This window comes from Acanthochromis polyacanthus, chromosome 16 (assembly GCF_021347895.1).
Source record: "Acanthochromis polyacanthus isolate Apoly-LR-REF ecotype Palm Island chromosome 16, KAUST_Apoly_ChrSc, whole genome shotgun sequence".
Lineage (NCBI taxonomy): Eukaryota > Metazoa > Chordata > Actinopteri > Pomacentridae > Acanthochromis > Acanthochromis polyacanthus.
The window spans coordinates 12,429,616-12,449,782 of NC_067128.1; the positions used below are offsets into that span (position 1 = coordinate 12,429,616).

General features: G+C 41.6%; 1 protein-coding gene across 1 annotated transcript in view; it reads right to left on the bottom strand.

The window, feature by feature from the left end:
* arid1b (AT rich interactive domain 1B (SWI1-like)) overlaps positions 1-20,167 on the bottom strand; it is a 62,340-nt gene that overhangs the window by 18,243 nt on the left and 23,930 nt on the right. The window contains 6 exon segments of the mRNA XM_051960605.1: positions 4,141-4,250; positions 4,334-4,497; positions 7,241-7,583; positions 7,715-7,870; positions 8,681-8,764; positions 8,858-9,104. Of these exon segments, the coding sequence (XP_051816565.1) occupies positions 4,141-4,250; positions 4,334-4,497; positions 7,241-7,583; positions 7,715-7,870; positions 8,681-8,764; positions 8,858-9,104 (1,104 nt within the window).

Here is a 20,167-nt window from a genome sequence, read left to right on the forward strand (position 1 = left end):
CAACATTCAGAAAAGCTCAGGAGGGAAACCTGCTGCAGACAGCGGCGTTAGCGTTTAGCATCGAGCAGATGGACAGTCAGGTTAATGTGTGTGGAGGTCAGCTGACAGCAGATGTCTGATGGCAGCTGGTTAACAACAAGCTGCCGGCTGCCGTTTCCTTTCATTAGACAGCAACAGCAAGAACGAGTGAAAAGAGATGCAACAAAGGCTGGACTCGTGGGATGCTCTAGCTCTGCTAACACAAAAACGCCTTGAGTTTCTCCTTAAGTGTGACACCTTAATTGTTCCACAGCTGAGAGATTTACTTATGGGAGTTTCCTTAGTTAACCTTAAGGCATTTAGTGCATCGAAAGAGATTCTACAGTGACAAAATCCTACAGTTTCCATGGAGACTGCTTGCTTGCACTTGTGATACCTGTTGTCATCTCACCTGCTATCACCTAACAAAGATAGAGCTTAGATAATGAAAAACAGCAAAAGAAAAGACAATAAAACCAAATCATTCAGGAGGAGATGCTTTTCTTATTGATTCCTGCACAAGTATTACACTGATAAACCAATTTGATCCTTAAGAAAACAGCAAACAATGGCCGTAAGAGGAAACTGCAACAGAGGAGTGGTGCATTCATTTTCTTCATTTATCGCCATAAACTCAGTTTTATTGCAGTTAAAATAGACTCCAAGGTAACTTCAGTTTTCCTCCTTACATTGGTTGGAAAGGTCTTTTTGGATTTCTTAAGTACAGGGCCAAGATATGGAAGCACCCTTAAATATCTAATGGAATATTTTAAGGAGACGTCTTAGGGTGTTTTCTGCAACTATCTTATTTTAAGGAAATTTAAGGTAAGTTCTAAACTGCATACAAAGTTTAACAGTCTGCTGTTGCTTTTCGCTGATCATGTAGCAGAATTAACCTACAAAAGGACAGATCCCTTGCTTTCCACTGTGTATTTTGCACACTGGATGTCAGGCATAAGCTGTAAAACAGGTTTTTAAAAGCGAAATATCAAGAATTTCACAATTACGATGGGCTCATACAAGAGTGAAAGCACAATTTAGAAATTTTTACGTGACAGACAGCACAATTAAAATAAAAACAAAATCAATCAATACCAAATAAAATGATCAGATGAAAGAGGTTTCACAAAAAACAAGTTAGATGACATGCGTCTTTTGGGTAATTGCATTTTGCCTCTGATTATTCCTTTTTTATTAGATTTTTAAAAACGTCAAGCCAAATAATGAAAGAATTTACTGAGATAAGACCATTCATCTCAAGAGTGGGCCTGATAGGAAACCATTCTATTCTTTTTTGAATGTGTTTTACCTATTGAATGTTTTTTTTTGTCCTTGAGGGCCGCCATAGCCAACAAACGTTCCTTAAAAGGCTTAAAAATATTCCACAATCCGACACAAATATATAAATAAATAAATGTCAGAGAAGAGAACTGCCACAGACTCAACAAACACTTCAATATTAATCAATATTCATGAGTTTTAACTTCACTTTAGTAGTGACATTTTATGCTGATCAAAAGACAAATAAACAGTCAGGTCTTCCCCTGCGCCTCAAAGAAAACAAGCGGAATCGTTGTGAATTTTAACATCCCACTGAGTCTTTAAAGATTTTACATTTCCTGTTGTCTCACATCTATTTTGAAATTCTCTGACAGTTGAGATGAAAAAAACAACCGCCGAACTTATGGAGTGTCAAACCGTGAGCAAACTGTTTCCGTACAAAACAAAAAAGTGGCAAAAATTAGCAGCAGCAGCGTCTCCGCACTCTGGAGAAACTTGACGCCGAGCTGCTGTAACTCCTCGACAAACTGCAGACACAAAGCAGCCACTTCTCATCAACCGAACCAGAGTCAAAGCGGAGGCAAAGACGAGCCGTCTCTCGTAACCCCCGACCGCCAGGAACAGATCTGCGCCGGCTGTGATCAAGGTCGACTCTTCGCTATTAGATAATGAGGAGAGGCGAGTCAGAAGAGAGCAGCGAGGAGGAGAAGTCGGAGCTTTCAAAACTCTCCAGCTGCTGAGCGGAGTGCGAGCTAAACAAGACGGAAAACAAGAAGAAACAAGCAGACGGAGAAGAAAAAACCTGAAGAGAAGCTGCGTTGGAGGAACTCTGGCTCGTGTTGGCAGCAACCGGTTATTTTGGGTTTTCTGTAACACTTCCAAACCAGCCAAAGCCAGATGAAATAATGACAGGTGTAACAAACACCGAGCTGCTGGAAACAATCTGATCAATACTGTCAGCTACAATGAAGAGCAACCAGACGCAGTAAAAGCACGAGGGAATCAGCGTCTTTGTGGAACCTGGAACAAACAGACTGCACTGAAAAGCTGACATGTCATTCTGAATCACACGTTTCTTCTGCAGCTTGTTTACAAACCCTGACAGATGCTGCTTTCTGATTCTCAGAGTCTCCATTTGTTTCTCTTTTGAACCTGTTAGCCATCCCCAGCCCAAAAACTCTGTGCTCTTATCGTCCTCCAGCTTATGCATAATTATGAATGTGCGGTATGGGTGCAATATTAAAGATTTAATTTATAATAAAGGTTATTAAAGCTAGATTTTGTAACAGGACCTCAAAATTCACGAGTTTCCGACAATCAGTTAATGAAAACAACTAGTTGACGTTGAACCTGGAGCCTCAGTTTGCTCATCCAGCCTTGCTTTCTTGTCTTTTGGGGAAAATACTTCTCGATACTGACTGCTTAACGACAGTTTGTGTCAATATAATCACACAACACTGGAAAATATCAAACAAAAATAAGAATGAAGAGTGAAAAAAAACTCACTGAAGTAATAAAGCATCATCTGAAATGATGAACTTATAACTTGCAAACAAATTATTGGATTTTCTTTGACATTTGTTTATAGTTTTCTCTTTTTCAATCTCACTGATCAGACTTTAACCTTTACTGTCAGCTTTGTGGTTGCACCACCTGCCCTCTCGTTTGTGTCACCTGACTTCCTGTTTGCACTTCTGATACAAGCCTCTCATATGGGTAGGGTGTTTTCAAGGGTGCATTCCCACTGTCTAATGAGTTTCTGAGCGACAGTTCAGTGTCCCAGATGTGGTGGACAGAGATTGCTTGCTAAGTAAAGAAATGAGAAAGATCCTCCTCTGTCACTTCTAACTTTCTCTCTGAGTGATCACTTTACATCAAAATGCTGTCTTTAACTTGTGAGCATGATTACTTTGTCAGTGACATTGTGGTTTTTAAATCTGGTTTTTAGCAGTGCAGAGCAGCAGCTTAGAAGTGACTGCTGCTTGACATGTAGCTTTAATGTGCCATGTTTCAGTCACTGTTTTGTTCTCATTCTATTGTCTGACAACAGAAAACAGAAAGATATCAAAATGTGAACTTCATTGGGATTTAGCTATATTGAAATGCAGCATTTGTGAGCACAGAGAGCAGGAGAGAAGACACCAGATGTAAAGAGCTGACAACAGCTGGCTGTAAATACCCCACTGTCACTTAAAAACCCATTAGCCTTTGGGAAGGCACACCTGAAAATAAACAAACAAGATAGCTGCCTGACTTTTTGCAAACAGAAAGACGAGAGAAGAGACAGCAGCTTCATAACCACCAACCTAACAGTAAGGCTTCAGATCAGTGAAAAAGAACAAACTATTTGTTTGCAAGTTATAAGTTAAACTTTTGAGAAGATCTTTTCTCACCAGTTAGCATTCCTCTTACACTCATTTTTGTTCGGATATAAAAGAAGTTTGGTTTGATTATTTTAGCAACAAACTGGACTACCTTGTATGATCCAGACTCCTTTAAGCAGAAAGTAAGCAGACCGATGGATTTTAAATCAACTCATCACATGTATATCAGAATGTTTCTACATATTCATCTAAAATCTCAGTGGAGTTATCCTTCCTGACTATCATCATTATCAAACTGCGAAATATAAATGTACTTTGCGGTTTATAACATGTAAATTGTTAACATGACACTGTCATTCAGAAACCATTATCAGAGCTGTGAAGGTGTATTCCCTGCATCAGGCTCAGCACGCATGCATCTGTTAGAACATGCCAGGAGAGCAAAGCCGGCACCGAGAGACGCTGGCAGAGCAAACAGCCACTGTGACTGGTTAACAGAGCCAAAAGACAAACAAACCTTGGGTTTGGGTGGTTCGGTGGCAGCGCCAACTCCCTCTTTACTGAGCTCAACTCTTTGCTTGACATCTCCGTGAGGACCCATCCCTTCTGCTGACATCATCATAGGCCCTGAAAGGTAAAGGCAGCAGATTCACTTTTAAATGGTGGACAAAGCTTCTGGATCATTTTTGACAGATGTTCTATGATCCTACCTGATGATGGGGCGTTGTAGGGGGGTCCCTGTGGCGTCATCCTGCCAGAGTTACTGCCTGGCTGCTGGCTAAAAGGACCTCCAGGACCTCCAGGACCTCCAGGGCCTCCAGGGCCTCCAGGGCCCATTCCACTCATCGGCGTCATGCCCGGGTAGCCGCCCTGCCTGGAAATCACAACAGAACAAAGTGTTTTGATTATCTGTGAGATGTCACTCAGCAAATGAGGTGGCAGCTCACATGCAGGAGGTTATGCAGAGGAAGAAGGTAAGGAATAAAGCATCAGCATCCAGGATCTGAGCAGGAAACAGATAAAAAGAAAGACCTGAATGGTTTCAAGATCAGAGCTCAGTGGCAGACGAGGTCATCTGGATGAAACTCTCCAGTATGCTGTAATAGGACCTCTACACCTGTATGCTTATTTGCAAAATGCACTGCGTTACTTTGTTTCACAATTTACTGTTAAGTTAGTGTGAATACTCGGTCAGTAATTGACATATCTGCCTAATGCCCTAAATTAAATTGTTGATTTTCAGTAGGATGCAAGGTTTTTTTCATGTGTACAGAGCTTAACATCCTCTACTGGATGTCTGTATAAAGTATCCTGTTGACTCATGTTGTTTGGAGTCTGTCAAATAGTACATTGAAATTTTATCAGATCAGTGTTTGTTTGTACTTCCTGTTTGCAGGCTAAAAGTAATGACTGTCGATATGACAACAGTGTGCACCAACACACAAGTGTGTGGCTGAAAGCTACAAACCTCATAATGACATCAGTGAGGATTTAATCCAAAGGCAGCACAGCGTTTTTCCTAATTTTATCAAATGGTGAAAGGAAAATGTGAAACATGTCTTTTTGTCACTGTTTGGAGAGTGGATGGTCAGATGAACAGCAGATAGGTATAAGTCTCTGGTCAATGCTATAAACTGATGCAGAAGAAGAGGACACAACGGAATATTATTAAGAGCTCCAGTGGAAGCTCAAACAATACAAGACATGACGGAAATATGACATCATGGTTAGTTCCAGCTGTAAACAAAAAGACATATCAGCAGCAGCAGCCTCTCTGAAGCCGAGCAGTCCGTCAATGGACAGGAGGTTCGGTTAGTAATACACCCCGTAACCTCTGTGTGTACGCAGAGCCTGACAAATACTCATCACACAGCTTCATCAGGTATAGAGCTTATATCTACATTTTGTGTTTTATTGTAGAATAAACCACATTTGTGCAAGAGCAGCAAGAAGACAGACGAAGCGTTTCTGTATCTGTCAGGCTCCGACACCAAACCTACCCATAATGCTCAGGGGGGGTCTGCACGGTGGGCTGAGTCTGAGCATTGGCACCCTGTTGGGAGTGGTGAGGAGGGTGAGGAAGAGGAGGATGATGGTGCTGAGGGTGAGGAGGGTGGGAGGGGTGAAGGGTAGGAGAGAGGGCGGGTCGACCCCCGAGCCAGGACTGGTTGTGGTAGACGGGCGAGCGAGCGAAGGGAGGCCTGGAAACATGGTGGGATGGTGGAGGTTGAGAGGCAACACACAGTCGACTTTCATCAGTTTAACCTCCAAACACATCAAACACAAACCAACTGATGCTCTTTTGCTCTGTTTTGGAGAAAATCCAGTTTAAATATTTTGGGAAATGTTCTGTGAGGAAGAAAATACAAAGAATTGGCTCATGGTAACACATGAAGGGCTTTGAAAAGAGTGAAACAGAACTTTATTTTGAACCCCTTTCTATAGCTGGAATTTCTTTATAGTTCTGAATTCGCACTGTTTTGTTTAACAGTGAAGCTACAATTTTGCTTAATCTTTACATTTCCTTAGCACAAATTCCTGAAGTATTGAGGTACAAAAAAGACATTTGTTGCTCCAGACTAACTTTTCCAAGTGGTAGCAATGACGGCACCAGTACATGATTTGGTCGTATCGCTGCTGTGCACAGAGAAGCCTCTAGTTTCCACGTAGTCGATGCAGCTGTGGGACCAAGAACTACTTTGAAAAGAGCTACTTCTAATGAAAATGTCACTCAAGTTGTCCCAAGCAGTCTGGAGCATTTTAAACATAAATGTCACAGTTGACCATGTTTATTTAATTTCATTCATTTTGCTGTGCTGCATTCACTGCAAAAAGTCAAAATCTTACAAAGTTTGTCTTATTTTTAGTCAAAATGTCTTATCCTACTTGATTTAAGATAAATTCACTTAAGTGATATTTCAACAAGATGGAGGGACTTGTTTTAAGACAATGCATCTTAAATATCTGTCAAACAATCTTGAAATTACCTTGTTTTGAGTTGTATTGTACAAGAAAACTCAAAATAAGTTTCATACATCTCAAATTAGGAGGTTACATGAAAGCAAAAAATATATATTTTTTAGTGAAAAACTGCTTCTTCTTTTTTTGCATGTCTGGCTTATTTTAAGACACCAAAGCTTGACACCTAAAATATAGCTTAAAATAAGTTTCCCCAGCTAATTTTAAGATCTCAATATTCTAAATATCATATCTTTTTTTAAAGAAATCTTACCAAACCATTTTCACTTGTTCTATTGGCAGATTTTTTTTACTTATTTCAAGGTAAAAGTTCCTATAAGCTTTTCTTCTTGTTTTGAGAGGAGCACTTTTTCCAGTGTTAGCCACTGCATGTAAAAATAGTTTAGTGTTTCTTCTCACTGACTCAGTTGATGTCTGCCTGCCTGAAATTTTAACTCACACACTTCCAAAAGACAATTGGATATAGTAGTGACATTTTTTTGTCACTGTCTGGACATTGAAGCCATATTTGGGTTAATGACCTACGCGTCTCATACTAAAACAAGCTGGTGTCCACTGCTATCTAAATCTTCTTGAAATTGTTAAGATTTTCAAGATGTGTCCAGGAGTTTCCAGCACCTGCCTCTGTCAGGACTCACCTGCTCTGGGTGGCAGTCGTGGACGAGGAGTTGGCACTTGGTCCAGCATTGGGGCCAATCTCAGGTGGTTTGCAGCTGGTGTTGGGCCCTGGAGGTCCCATGCCCTGTCCGGCAGGCTGCGGCATGCCGGGGGAGGTGGGGGCCATGGTGTTCCCTCCAGTGTGGTAAGGCCGTCCCCCGGCACCAGGCCCAGGGCCACGACCTGCCGGGGTGGAGGGGCCCTGACCGTGCATGGGGCTGCTGGCGTTTAATCCCAGGCTGTTGGCCAGGCCAGAGCCTGGGCCGGGTCCACTGTAATTGGCACTGGGGGCCCCGCCATAGTGGGGGGGGCGAGGGTAATTACCTGAGGAGCATGAGGCAAGACATGAGACGGAGACATAGCGAAGACAGAGGAGACAGCAGACGGAAGTAAATATTATTTTCCTGCAGAGGGTAAACATGCAAAAACCGTTTTCGAGTTGCACCCGTTCATACCTGGGGGTCCATACTGGCCAAAGGAGTGGCTGCCCTGCTGGTAGGAGCTGTGGTGCATGGGACCCCCTGGTGCTGGGTGAGGAGCCATAGGTGGTGCAGACTGCTGGGGGCCAAACTGGGACCCCGCGGTGCTGCGCTGCATGGAGGGAGGGAAACCTGAAGGAAACACAAACCAAGAAAGGAGAAAGTAAATTAGGTTACATATTTATGGTCCCTGCAGAATGGACTGAAATAACATCAGTGATCCTCTGACTTCTTATGAGGTCCACACTTTGACTTCCGACCAAATACCTGAAAAACAGCTTCGACCGGAGTCTGTGTTTAGCATGCTAACAGAGGACATTATACTTGATAAACATTAGCATCATCAATGAGCGTAAATAAGACTGCACAGTTTAACTTGCCATTAGATCCTGATCTATCCTGTCTTGATGTTGAGGTAATTTAAAATTATTAGCAGCTGCTAAAATTACTGCTATTGTTCCATTTTTGTAAACGGAAGTAACTGCCTTTCTTTGGAGATGCTCATATTTATCCAGCTCCTGTCTGGTGCTGTAGTTTAATAAATTCAGAGTAAAGACTCCTACAAACAGCTGGAAACAAATCTTCAGTTGTTGATAATGTTTTGTGAAAAAAAACACACAAGTTCCATACATTGCTGATGAGTCTAATTAATCTGAGCTTTCTTTATGTAAAGTTGAATCTCTATGGAAATGTATTTTCTGTCTGTAAAATTTATAAAGCAACATTGGTGCTGAGATGCAGAAGAAGCCTTCCCTAGATTGCTTCACACAGCTCAAAGTGCATCCGCTTGTGCATCCATTAATATCTGTTGATGTGACGCCGTGCAGCTAAGATTTGTACTTTGCTGAAAGTCAAATGTTACCAGGTTTGACCTTTCAGAAGCTGCTAGAATAACTGAAAGAAATGCATGTCTGAAAGGGGCTTTATGCTGGTGAGTCGTACCTCTGTCCTGAGTCATGGCAGACTGGGAGGAATGAGGACCAACATCTGATCCAGGACCAGACATCTGAGGGGTCAACTGAGAGCCTAAATCAGACAGAAGGACAGAGTGAGCATTCATACTATGCTGGCAGGTCCACATTCTAATGTACTGACTATCCAGAAGATTTGGAGTCACACCTGGTCCACTAGTGGCGGGGGACAATGGTCCCGATCGTGATTGGCTGCTGGACCCAGCGGGCGATGGAGAGGGGGAGGGAGAAGGCCCGGTGCGAGCTGGTGGGAGGAGCCGAGGTGAGACGTGGGGTGAGAAAGGCGAACGGGCTGGAGTCCCCTGGTCGCCCTGAGTGCTGCCTGAGCCCGACGCCCCTGAACTCACCGCCGCTTCGGTGCCGGTGGGCAAGTCATCGATGGAGCCGGACAGATCCTGAAACGGAAGGCAGACACGGGTCAACAGATGGATAAAACATCTGCTCATTCTACTTTCAACTCCAGTGTTTAACCATTTCTTCTTTATTTTCTTGAAGTAGTCAACATTTTCTGAAGATTAGAGCAGTAAGGATTAGTTAATTTTCTGCAGTCACCTACATTCTTCTATTTAGAACTTTAAATTTTCTTATGGAAACATTGCAGCACTGTGGTTAATGGCATCAGCTGCAGTAGACACGTCTACCATTACATTCACAAACAAAAAGTCCTCTATGTTATCTATAAAAAGGCAAGACACTTAATACACAATGCCTTTCAAACGTTTGATACGTTTCCTGGTTCCAAAACTTCTTGTCACCTGGAGTAGGACATTTAAGGGCGATATTTAAAAGAATCCATGTTTCAATGTACATATAATGTATGTGGCTGCATTAAAAAAGAAGAGGTGGTTGTAGTTTATGAGAGGCCAACAATTTACTTAATTTTGACTGATGAGCAACTCGTTTTATATGTAAAGAAAATGTAGACGCTGGCTTCCACACACCACAGAGAGGCTAATCAATTAGTTGATTGTAAAAATAATTCAGTAACAACCATTTTATTGCCTGACTAATAAAAAACAATTACCAAAATGTTCACAGTTCCAGACTCCCAAATGTTACAAAACAGTGATTCTTTAATGCCTGCAGTGAACATTTTTGTGCAATCAGATAATTTATCGACTACGCAATTGTCAAATATTTTTTTGAAATTCAGTATTTTTATAAGTGAATTTGTATTTTCAGCTAAAAGTATATACATTCTTCAGTTTCAGAAATTGAATTTGGGGGTTTGATGCAAATTTATAGACCTATTGCTTGATCTGTTAACTGGGATGATGACCAGTAGATCAACTGACGATTAAAATAATGATCAGTTGAAGCCCTGTTGGACAGACAGTATTTGCTTTTTGGATTTCTCCACTTTCTTCTGCTGGTTTATGCGGCACGGTGGTCGCACTTGTATTTCCAGTGGGATTTCTGACTAACAGCGTAATGAAGCATTACAGCTGCTGCTCGGTAAATGACATCAACAACACTCTTACAGGAGGATCATTGACTATTCTTCATGGTGGCTCATAAACGCAGCTCCTAAATGAGCCGCGGAGGTGGAATCGTCCCAGCTGGAGGACATTAAGAGTCCGACCCAAAACCAACAGAACCAAGTGGAAAATCTGCAGCTTCTTACAAAGCTAACGTCAGAACACTAGGTCAGCATCCACCGCTGTGATTCAGTGTCGAGTAAGAAAAGAGAAAGACAAAGAGCAGCTAACGGTGGGGGAAAAGAACGGAGAGAATGGAATTAAATGCAGCTCAATTCAAGGGTTTTTGATTCTAAAAAGGGGACTACACGTCATGTAGAGTGGTAGAAAGGTTGGTGTATTAATCTCTTAACATTCATGCCAATTCTGGGTACAAAATGAGCATGAATGTTGAGAGTTACTATTCCTGAATCCTAAATATTGCAGTCATGACTCCGGTCTCTCATCTGTAAGTTATGATTTTTCCAGTTCTCCATTAAAAAGGCAGATTTTATCAAAGTGATACTCAACCAAACATACATGGACACAAAAATGGGCCACAAGGGATAAAATATGTACACCGTTTTGGGCACAAAAGCACGATAAAAAGGCATTGTCCAAAGCATCCATTCTGAGACACTCGAAATTTTGAGTTTTGACACATTTCATTGCCAGTGTTTCTGGCAGCTGCTGTTTGTGAAAATCTGTACAAAGCCTCCACACAGCAGCAAACTGCAGAGAGACACAAACAAAGGCAAGCTGATGATCATAGTGATGCACTTATCAGCTAAAGGGTCTTATATTTCCCTGAGGAGCTGGTGGAGACCAAAAATAGAGCTAAAACAAAGCAAATATATAAGTTCTTTACTAAGATTAACATGCCTCTAAATGAATCATCCTGTCACCATAATGACTTTATATGCTGAAAATCTGCTTATGGAGCAATTTTTTTTACACTGTATTAGTTGTGTTTAGGGACACTCAGATGTTTTTCCCAGCACATAATAAATATTAAGTGTTCCCATTTTTGCAAGTTTCCATACACATCGGTAATTTCCTAACAAATTATTTACATGATTGTAATCGAGAATGAAAGTGTAGATAAATGTTTTGCACATTAAATCGATTCTTTTTTCCTGAGGATAATCTTGGGCTTGGACTCAAAAGTTAGTAAAATGTACCTCCTCTTTGGCTATACTACCCTTTCTTTGCATTTCTGACTCCTCATGCTTTGGTTTGCCGTTTTCTTGCACTGAAACATTGCGGAGAGGGGAAACATTTTGCTGTTTTACCACTTCAGTTGAGAACGTCAGCAAAAGCTCTGTTCCCAGCGATGTTTTGGTCCCACTACTGGCAATGCTTTAGGCTATTGGTGGCTGTTTGATCATATATCAGTGTTTCCCACAGGTTGAATATTGGTAGGTGGGGCAGCATGGCCAACAAACATGCAGAGACTTGACTAGTTTACAGTGGGAGAGTGCAGCCCAGGCTGTTTTCTGAAACTACTATTCAAAGAGGTTTACCTAAATGCCTCACATGCACCAGTAAACAGGGTTAGGTGGCTGTGCAAAGGGAAGCCTCTAGTCTCCACAGCAGCTCAGGCAGCTAAGGGACCAAAATGATACTGAATTGAGTGAAATACGATAGTTTAATGTCAGATTCACCCAACTTGAAACTAAGCGATCTTATCTACTATGATGGGGCACGTAGAGACACACACAGACAGTCCTGCTGAATGTCAAATACAGGTGCACCAACGAAAATTTTTAGTTGACTGTTGTAGTCCTTGCAGATTCTTGAACCGTTCCATAAAAACAAATCATAGTTTCCTCAAATGTATCACAAAACATCAACATTATAGTGAAGTACACCTGTATAGAAAGTGCTTGACTTGCATCTACAGCAACAAAAGCAATTAAATGTTAAAGCTAAGGATCAAATTCGACATGTGGAAATGAAGTGTACTGAGACAAGCTGGGGTTGTGCAAACAGCAAATTAAACTCGGAGCAGAAATCAGGCACGAATGAAAAAAGTTCTAATATAAAGCCACAAAAAATAGAACTAACAGCTTCTCAGCTGCTGACGTCAATGTACCAAGAATTTAAGATAATTGTTTCTGCTCTTAAACAGTCAGACCTTGATGAAGAAAAGACAAAGGAGAAGCCAAAAGAAAAGGTAAAACAAGCTGCTGCAGAAGGACTTTTCCTACATCTCCAAACTCTCCTGCAGCTCGCTGATTTATGGGTGTAATTACTGCGTTTCATTAAAGCCTCACAGCCTCTGATTGGATGAATAGAATTTTCCGGCCTCATCGCTCATTCAGAGTTTTCCTGCAGAGTGAAGGAGGACGAGCAGAGGAACAGACGTCTCTTTATGTTTCCTCTGCGGTAACAGAGTCCTCCTCCTTCTCTCAGACTGAACATAAAGCCTCATGACAGACAACACAACCTCCTCACATCAATCCAACAGCGAGGAGTAACCGACGTCATCCTCCACATGTGAAACTACAGGAGCAGCGGCTCCCACTGTTACTGTGTGTTCAATGCTGTTTAACGAGCATCTGTGATCAATACTTTGTGATCGCTTTAATTAAAATGTGTTCAGAGTTTCAGTGTGTGACAGCTGGCAGAGCAGGAGATTGATGGCTTTAGATAGAAAAAATATAAAGTTTAAAGTTGATTATCATAAAAGTCACTTGTCACAAAAGTCGCACACTCTAATATTTTGTTGGACTGCCTTTAGCTTTGAGTAGGACATTTATTCACCATGGCATCATTTCGATAAGCTTATGCAATGTCGCAGCATTTATTTCTGTCCAGAGATGCATTAATTTTTCACCAAGATCTTATATTGATAATGGGAGAATCGGACCGCTACCCAAAGTCTTCTCCTGCACATCCCAAAGATTCTCAACGAGGCTGACGCCTGGACTCTGTGGAGGCCAATCCATGTGTGAAAATGACATCTCCTGCTCCCTGATCCACTCATTCACAATGTGAGCCCCATGAATCCTGGCATCGTCATCTTGGAATATGCCCGTGCCATCAGGGAACAAATATTCCACTAAAGGAAAAACCTGGTCATTCAGTATATTCAGGTAGTCAGCTGACCTCATTCTTTGGGAACATAACGTTGCTGAACCTGACCAACCCCAGATCATAACTCTAACCCCCACAGGCTGGTAGGCGCTAGACATGATGAGTGCATCATTTCATCTGCCTCTCTTCTTACCCTGATGCCTCCTTTGGAACAGGGTAAATCTGGACTCATCAGATCACATTTGTTCCTCAAAGATGATAGTTCACCACTATCCTTCTAGGTTTTAATAATGTGTTGGACGTTACTCCGATTTCAGCAATTTCATAAATCCCAGTTGTTTTCTTTGCTTGATGATCAATAATTTGACCCTTCTGAGACAGATTAAGATCCTTTCCATGACCACAGGATATGTCTCCAACATGGTTGTTAAAGAAATAAGAGGATCCTCACTGCATCAGCTAGGGTTGAAGTTGTTGCAGCTGAAAGTATCCATCACTGCAGTAATTATCTAATGGAAGGCTCCTACCTATTCGCTTTGTTAAATCCAGGGGGTGATTTTTCTCTTCAGTCAGGAAGTGTATTATCAAAGTTAGTACTGCTACCAGTACTGCCAAATAAGCAATATTCTTTCGTATTGAAATAGGATTCAAGTTTAATGTTTATTGTGTAAAGTCCTTATTTTTCTGATAGATAAACTATTTTGAATGATTTTTATTAGTCTTCTTGTTGTTTAGCAAATGTAGCTGCAGCACTTGGTCTAAATTGGGGCGGCATGGCTCAGTGGGTAGAGTGGCCGTCTTTTAACCGGAGGGTTGCCGGTTCGATCCTCGGCCCGTCGTGCTCATATCGAGGTGTCCCTGAGCAAGACACCTAACCCCTAATTGCTCCTGATGGGGTCGTGGTTAGCGCCTTGCATGGCAGCTTCCGCCATCTTACAGGTATAGTAAAGCGCTATATAAATACAGACCATTTATCATTTTACCATTTAAATCATGGTGACCAGTGTGTTTTCCTATGTTGAGGGGACAAATTTTAGTTTTGCATGTGAACACGTGTTGCATTCACATTTTAAGAACATCTTGAGCCTGTTTTAGGGGTTCAGGTGTTACTGAGTGTCCTCACAACGATATAAAGCGATGCATGTAAAAAAAACAAAAAACACTGAAGTGTCGAACTGATGGTCGTAATCGGGAAATTGCAGGAGGAAAAGAGAGAAAGAACAGGAGAGAAAACGAGGAGGAATGATGCAAAGAAAGTTGGACAGCAAGAGTCAAAGAAGAGAAAAGAGACAAGAGGTGACAAAGAAAAAGTGAGAGACATGATGAAAGGATGCGAGGAAAGAAGAGAATCAAGAAAAGAAGTGTGAAAGAAAAAAGTCTAAGAAGAAGTGGAGAGGAAGACAGATACAAAGAAAAAAGGGCAAGAAAAGGAGGAAAGAGAAGGGAGGAGGAAAGGAAGGCGCAGGATAATTGGGAGGAAGGAGGGAAGAGAAGATGAGATAATGAAGGAGAGGAAAGGAAAGATGGAAGTAAAGAATGAGAGGAGGAGAGAAAGGCAGAATATATGAGGACAGAAACAAAAGAAATGAAAAAGGAGAGTTGAAAAAAGAAGAAAACGAGGGAACAACAGAAAGGAGGAGGACAAAACAAGGAGACGGAGAAAAGAGCTGTGGGGAAGATGGAATGAGTAAAAGAAAAAAGAGTAGAAGAAGATAAGAAAACGACAGAAGAAAGAGGTGGAGAGTTGAAGATGCAAAAAAAAGAGCAAGACAGAAGGAAGGAGGAATGTAAACAAGGAGGTAAAGGAGAAGAGAGAAAGTAAAAGGAGAAGAGTTGATATAGACAGAAGGAGAGAACAAAAAACGAGGAGAAGAAAGGGATAAAAAAGAGGAGGAGAAAATGAAGAGGACAGAAAGATGGAAGGAGAAAAAGGAGAAGAAGACTGAAAGGCAGGAGATGAGAGGAAAGGAAAGCGAGGAGTAGAAGAAGAGGAGTGAAGCACTGCACTCAAATCTCCCATCTGCCCCTGGGCCTTGGGCCAGCCAATCACAGCGCAGCAACCCATCCTCCCTCCCTCCGCCCCTTGCCAACAGCTCGGCCAATCGGCTGCGGCGCTGCAACACACACAGTTCTAATTATAAAGAGTGAGCTGCAGAGAGAGAGTGTGTTGCTCTGCAGCCTCGCTCGACTTTCCTCCATTCCTCTTCCTTCACCTCCTCCTTTCCTTCCTTACTTAGCCTCCTATCTGTCCTCCGTCCGTCACATCTTCCTCCTCCTTCTCCTCCCTTACCTTGCTCTCATACTTTATTCATTTACCTCATATTTCTTCACTTTTTGTCCTCCTCCTCACCCCTTGTCCCTTTTCTCATCTCATCCTCCATCACCTCCTCCTTTCCTCTCCCCCTTGTATGCTTTCTCTGTCCCTTCTCTCCTTTTCGCTCATCTTCCTCCTCCTTATCTCACCCCTTCAACCTCCCATCCTTCACCACCTCCTCATCTTCCTCTTTTCCTCCTCCTCGCTTCTAATCCTTCTCTGCCTCACCTCATGCAATCTTTTTTTCTCCCTCAGCTTCTCTTCCTCCCATAAATGAAACCTCCTCCAATTTTCCTCCTTCGCCTCCCTTCCGTCTCCCTATTTTATACGCCTCATCCCTCCTTCTTCTCTTCTCTCCTCTGAATAGTTCTGAAATCAATTCAGCCCTCTGAGATTTCCTCCTCCTTCAATCAATCAATCCTTCTCCTCATTTTCAGTTTTCTTCCTTCTCTACGCCTCCTCCTTCCCTCTTCTCTCCTCCATTCCTCGTCCTCTGCACCTCCATCCTCTCGTCTCCTCCCTTCCCTTCCCTCCATCACACTCTCCTCTCCTCCTCCTCTGTTAGTCAGCGGCTGTTGTTTTGTAATTCAAATATTTCTCTTGGCTCGGCAGCCACATGAATCACCGAGTGTGTGTGAGCGCTCGTGTGTCTATCTTTACGAGGACCGCCTTCAGTTTCAGACCCGCGGCTTCCAGCTTCTTTCCACCGACGGACCTCACAGATCCATCAGATGAGCTCAGGCACCTCTCAGAATTAGAATTAGTCTTAAAACTGAGTTGTCAGTGCTTCGGCTGCTTTCATCAAGTTTGAACGTCAAGTGGATGCTTCAACCACTTATTGTTTGCTGTATATTATTTTTTCTGGCAAATTACTTCTCGGTTAATTCATTACTTTTACCAAAATATTTCAGGTTTCTCTGCATTGCAATGGAAGGAAATTATACAGTAATGACCAGAGTATGAGTGACAGTTGTGTCATATTTGAGCGTGAAATAATTATGTGCTTTAAATTGAGTTGTTATAAGTGTTTCTACTGGCTGGTTGTCGCTTTATGAGTTGTTTGTAGCATTAATGTTTCTAGGTCAGTTTGTAAATTTAGAGTAAATCAGCCCTAAAGTTGGTTAGAGTTGTTGCCACAGAGGAAATAAATTCATGGCAAGTGAAAATAGTTCACGTCTTTACTGCAGAAATAAACAGGCAAGAATGGCAGTCATTTAACCATGCAGGCAACTGCTGATAGACTGTTAAGATGCTACCATAGGACCAAAAAAGATTTCCTTCTTTCTTTCTTTTTAGCTTTCTAGTTCGTAGAGGGTTTTAATAAAAACACAACATAAAAAACACCCCCTCAACCCCACATAGAGAAATAAAAGGCCATGTCACAAATGAAGGACTCAATAAAAACATGGACTGAAGAAATGAGGGATCATGACCCTAAATAAATCTAATAAATTTGCAATTAGGAAAAATCAAAGGGAGGATAAAGAATCCAATAATAGAAAAGCAAGTAGACAAGTAAATATAATCTAATTACTCATAGTTATTAAATAGTTTTCTGCTTTGCTTTTAAAATTGGCACACTCTCAGCTGCCCTCAGAAAAGAGAACTGCTTCTTACCTTGAGAATACAATCTCTAGGAGTGTAAGATAATATCTTTCTTCTCGATTTGGCTAGTTTTCCACACAAAAACAACATATTACTACCACGAATGGTTACAGTGTTCACATGACTTCGAGAGATTTGTTGACTCATCCAACCACCCCGACATCCTCCCTACATGACTGTGAGGCTCTACGACGTCACCTGACTTCCCCCTTTGCTCCCATCATACTTAACACATCCTCTACAGGGTGCTGCCACAATGAAACATAACTACAGGTTGTAATAATCTGCTGCACATCAACCTATGTAGGTCACTTAGAGGGAATATAGAGAGGCAGCTTCACTTTCAGCCACCCTCAACTGCAGCATAAAATGCATTAAAACTAACTCTGGCTGGCGGTTTTTATCCTATTTGGCTATTTATTTTCCTTTGTAATTGTAGAAGTCGTTTCGATTTTGAAAAGAAAATGAGAGACAGTCAACAACAACAAAAGACATTCAGACTTTGGTCTCAGACTAACTGAAAAGAATCAAATCCTTCAGGCAGCACTGAATATTATGAACTCTGAAGTGAAGTCAACTTATTAAACAGTCCGCGAGGCCTTCGGGTGCACCTGATTTCTGCTGATTTTTTTATTTTCTCTTCCTGCAACGGAGCCGTCTCCCCCTCCGCCAGCAGTCGCCATGGCAACTGCATCAGCACCCTGACTTCAAAAGGAGGCTCCGAAAGAGAAAAGAGGGAGAGAGAGAGGATGAGGCTGGCGGCACAGTAACAAGAGAGGGAAATGACACAGAGGAGGAGAAGGAGGGAGATGGAGAAAAAGAAACAGAAAGAAGGAGAGGATGAAGGAGGAGCAGTGAATGCAAGGGGAATAAAACAGACTGTAAATAGGCGGAATTAAAGATGGGTAGAGAGACTGAAGGTGAAACAGAAAGCAACAGAAAGAAAGAGGGGTGTTTATGTTGGTGCTGAAGGTGGTTTAATTCAAGCTTTAAACAGTTACTCATGGTTTTCTAACAGTCTGAAATATGTGCAAATGAGTGTGACAACTGGGAAGTATTCTGTTCTGGTGTGTTATATTTCACATCTCACCATGAAAGTTGATCAAATTGACAGATTTTCTATGTTTAGGGAAAACTCCAGAAATGAACAGAGGTGTGCCTCAAGGCTCGATTCTTGTGACACTGTTGTTTTGCAATTATATGAATAAGAGACTATTGTTAACAATTTGTCATCAAGAGAAAAGTCATTGTTTTAGGCAGGTTTTTAATCAATTTTAATGGTAAACATCCCCCGTTTGTAGTTGTTCAGATTTGAGGATTTGATGCTTTTCATTGGTCATACGTGACGGTAAAGTGTATATCTTTGGATTCTAGATGGTTGGTTGGACACCTTTCTTTAAAGTAAAGCTATGTGGAACAAACTTAATATAGATGTCGATATAATCAATAATTATTGATCATTTTAAATTACCTATTTCTAACAAAAGCCACAAGAATAAAAAGGTTAATTTTGAACTTAAACACTATTTACTAGGGTACACTGGTTAGGGCTGAGTGATATAGAATTACCACGTTTTATTTGCATAAAATGTCAATATCAATAATTACTGATAATATCTTTATGGTCTATTTTAAATAATGATACCAAATTGGTACACTGACAACAGCTCTTTTTCTATAGATTACCTACAATTCAAACAAAACTGGGGAAGTGCCATCCTTGAAAAGTACTTGCAACCCCGGACAACATAACGGGGTTTAACTACGCCAAGAAGCGTTCTGAAGCCAGACCTCCTGATCACACTAAGTGCTCGCAAACTTTAGCACTGCAATCTGATGCTGTAAGTCTTCGTACTGTTTGTATGTTTTGTCATGCTGTATTTGACTTCATTGTGGACATCCTGCAGTTTTTTTCTTGAGATGTTGGTCGTGACTGGCGGTATGTTGCGCGCTCCAAAGGATGATGTGGTTAATGTGATAAAACACATTTGTTCTATTCTCACCCATGGTTAGGACAATTTTCCTGCACAGTTTCCACACAGTGGTGTTCTGGTATTGGTCAGCCAAAAACTGCCATATTGACAAGTTGGCTTGGTCTTTCTTAATCCACAGTTTCCTCTCTGCATGTACTCATGTCTTTACTCTGCTTCTGTTGGTGTATCGTACACTGACAGTGTAACATCACAGGGCGAAGGGATATGATTGGCTGTTTATGAGCCAGGGGGAGGTAGCTCTGCATTCGTTTGTGCAACCGAGCTTGCATCTAAAACTGGATATAAGCAAAATTAGTGAACATTAGATTGAACTTTTTTAATCAATGATTTATCAACAAACACTGTTAATGTTTTATTGTGCAGACCTTAAACAAAAACAAAAATAAAAAAAGGTACTGTCAATACCAGTACATTGCGACATCCTTTTTGGCGCATATTTTTGGCTTAGTTAGTCCTTCAGCTGCCTCGACTCTGCTGCTACAACCAAGTAGTTTTCCAGGAAAGCTTTCCTGCTTGTGAAGCCAGAAGATCTCACAAACTGTCCTGGAAAACATCAGCCTTCAGCTGCTGTGGCCACAGCTGCAGCAAAGGCTCATAGATTTTGGTTTGGTAGGTGTCACTCTTGCAACTGTGTGCAACATATGACAGTAGAAACATGAAATATACATCAGTCTGACTTGACTCATACTCATTCAAGTTGAACAAAAGTCTTTCTGATGTCTACAAACGGTAATAAAATCATGTTTTGTCTGTTTGTTAATCTCTAAAATGTATAGAGGCAGTATATTTTTATTATACGGCCTTAAATGTTTTGTGTAAATACAGTGTCACTAATGGTTCAAGGCATGTAGGTGTGTTTTAAAAAAAACACGCCTTTTAAATGTAAATTACAGTTCAGGCTGCGTTGTGCCACAGATCACCACGACACATCATTATTTCAGTTGTGCGTCTCTGTACAGCCCGGCCGACACAGGGCGAGCCAGCAGGAAGCCTCAGGCGCTCAGAGCGTGATACCTGCGAGGTTCAGCTCCCGAGAAAAGAGGACGCCG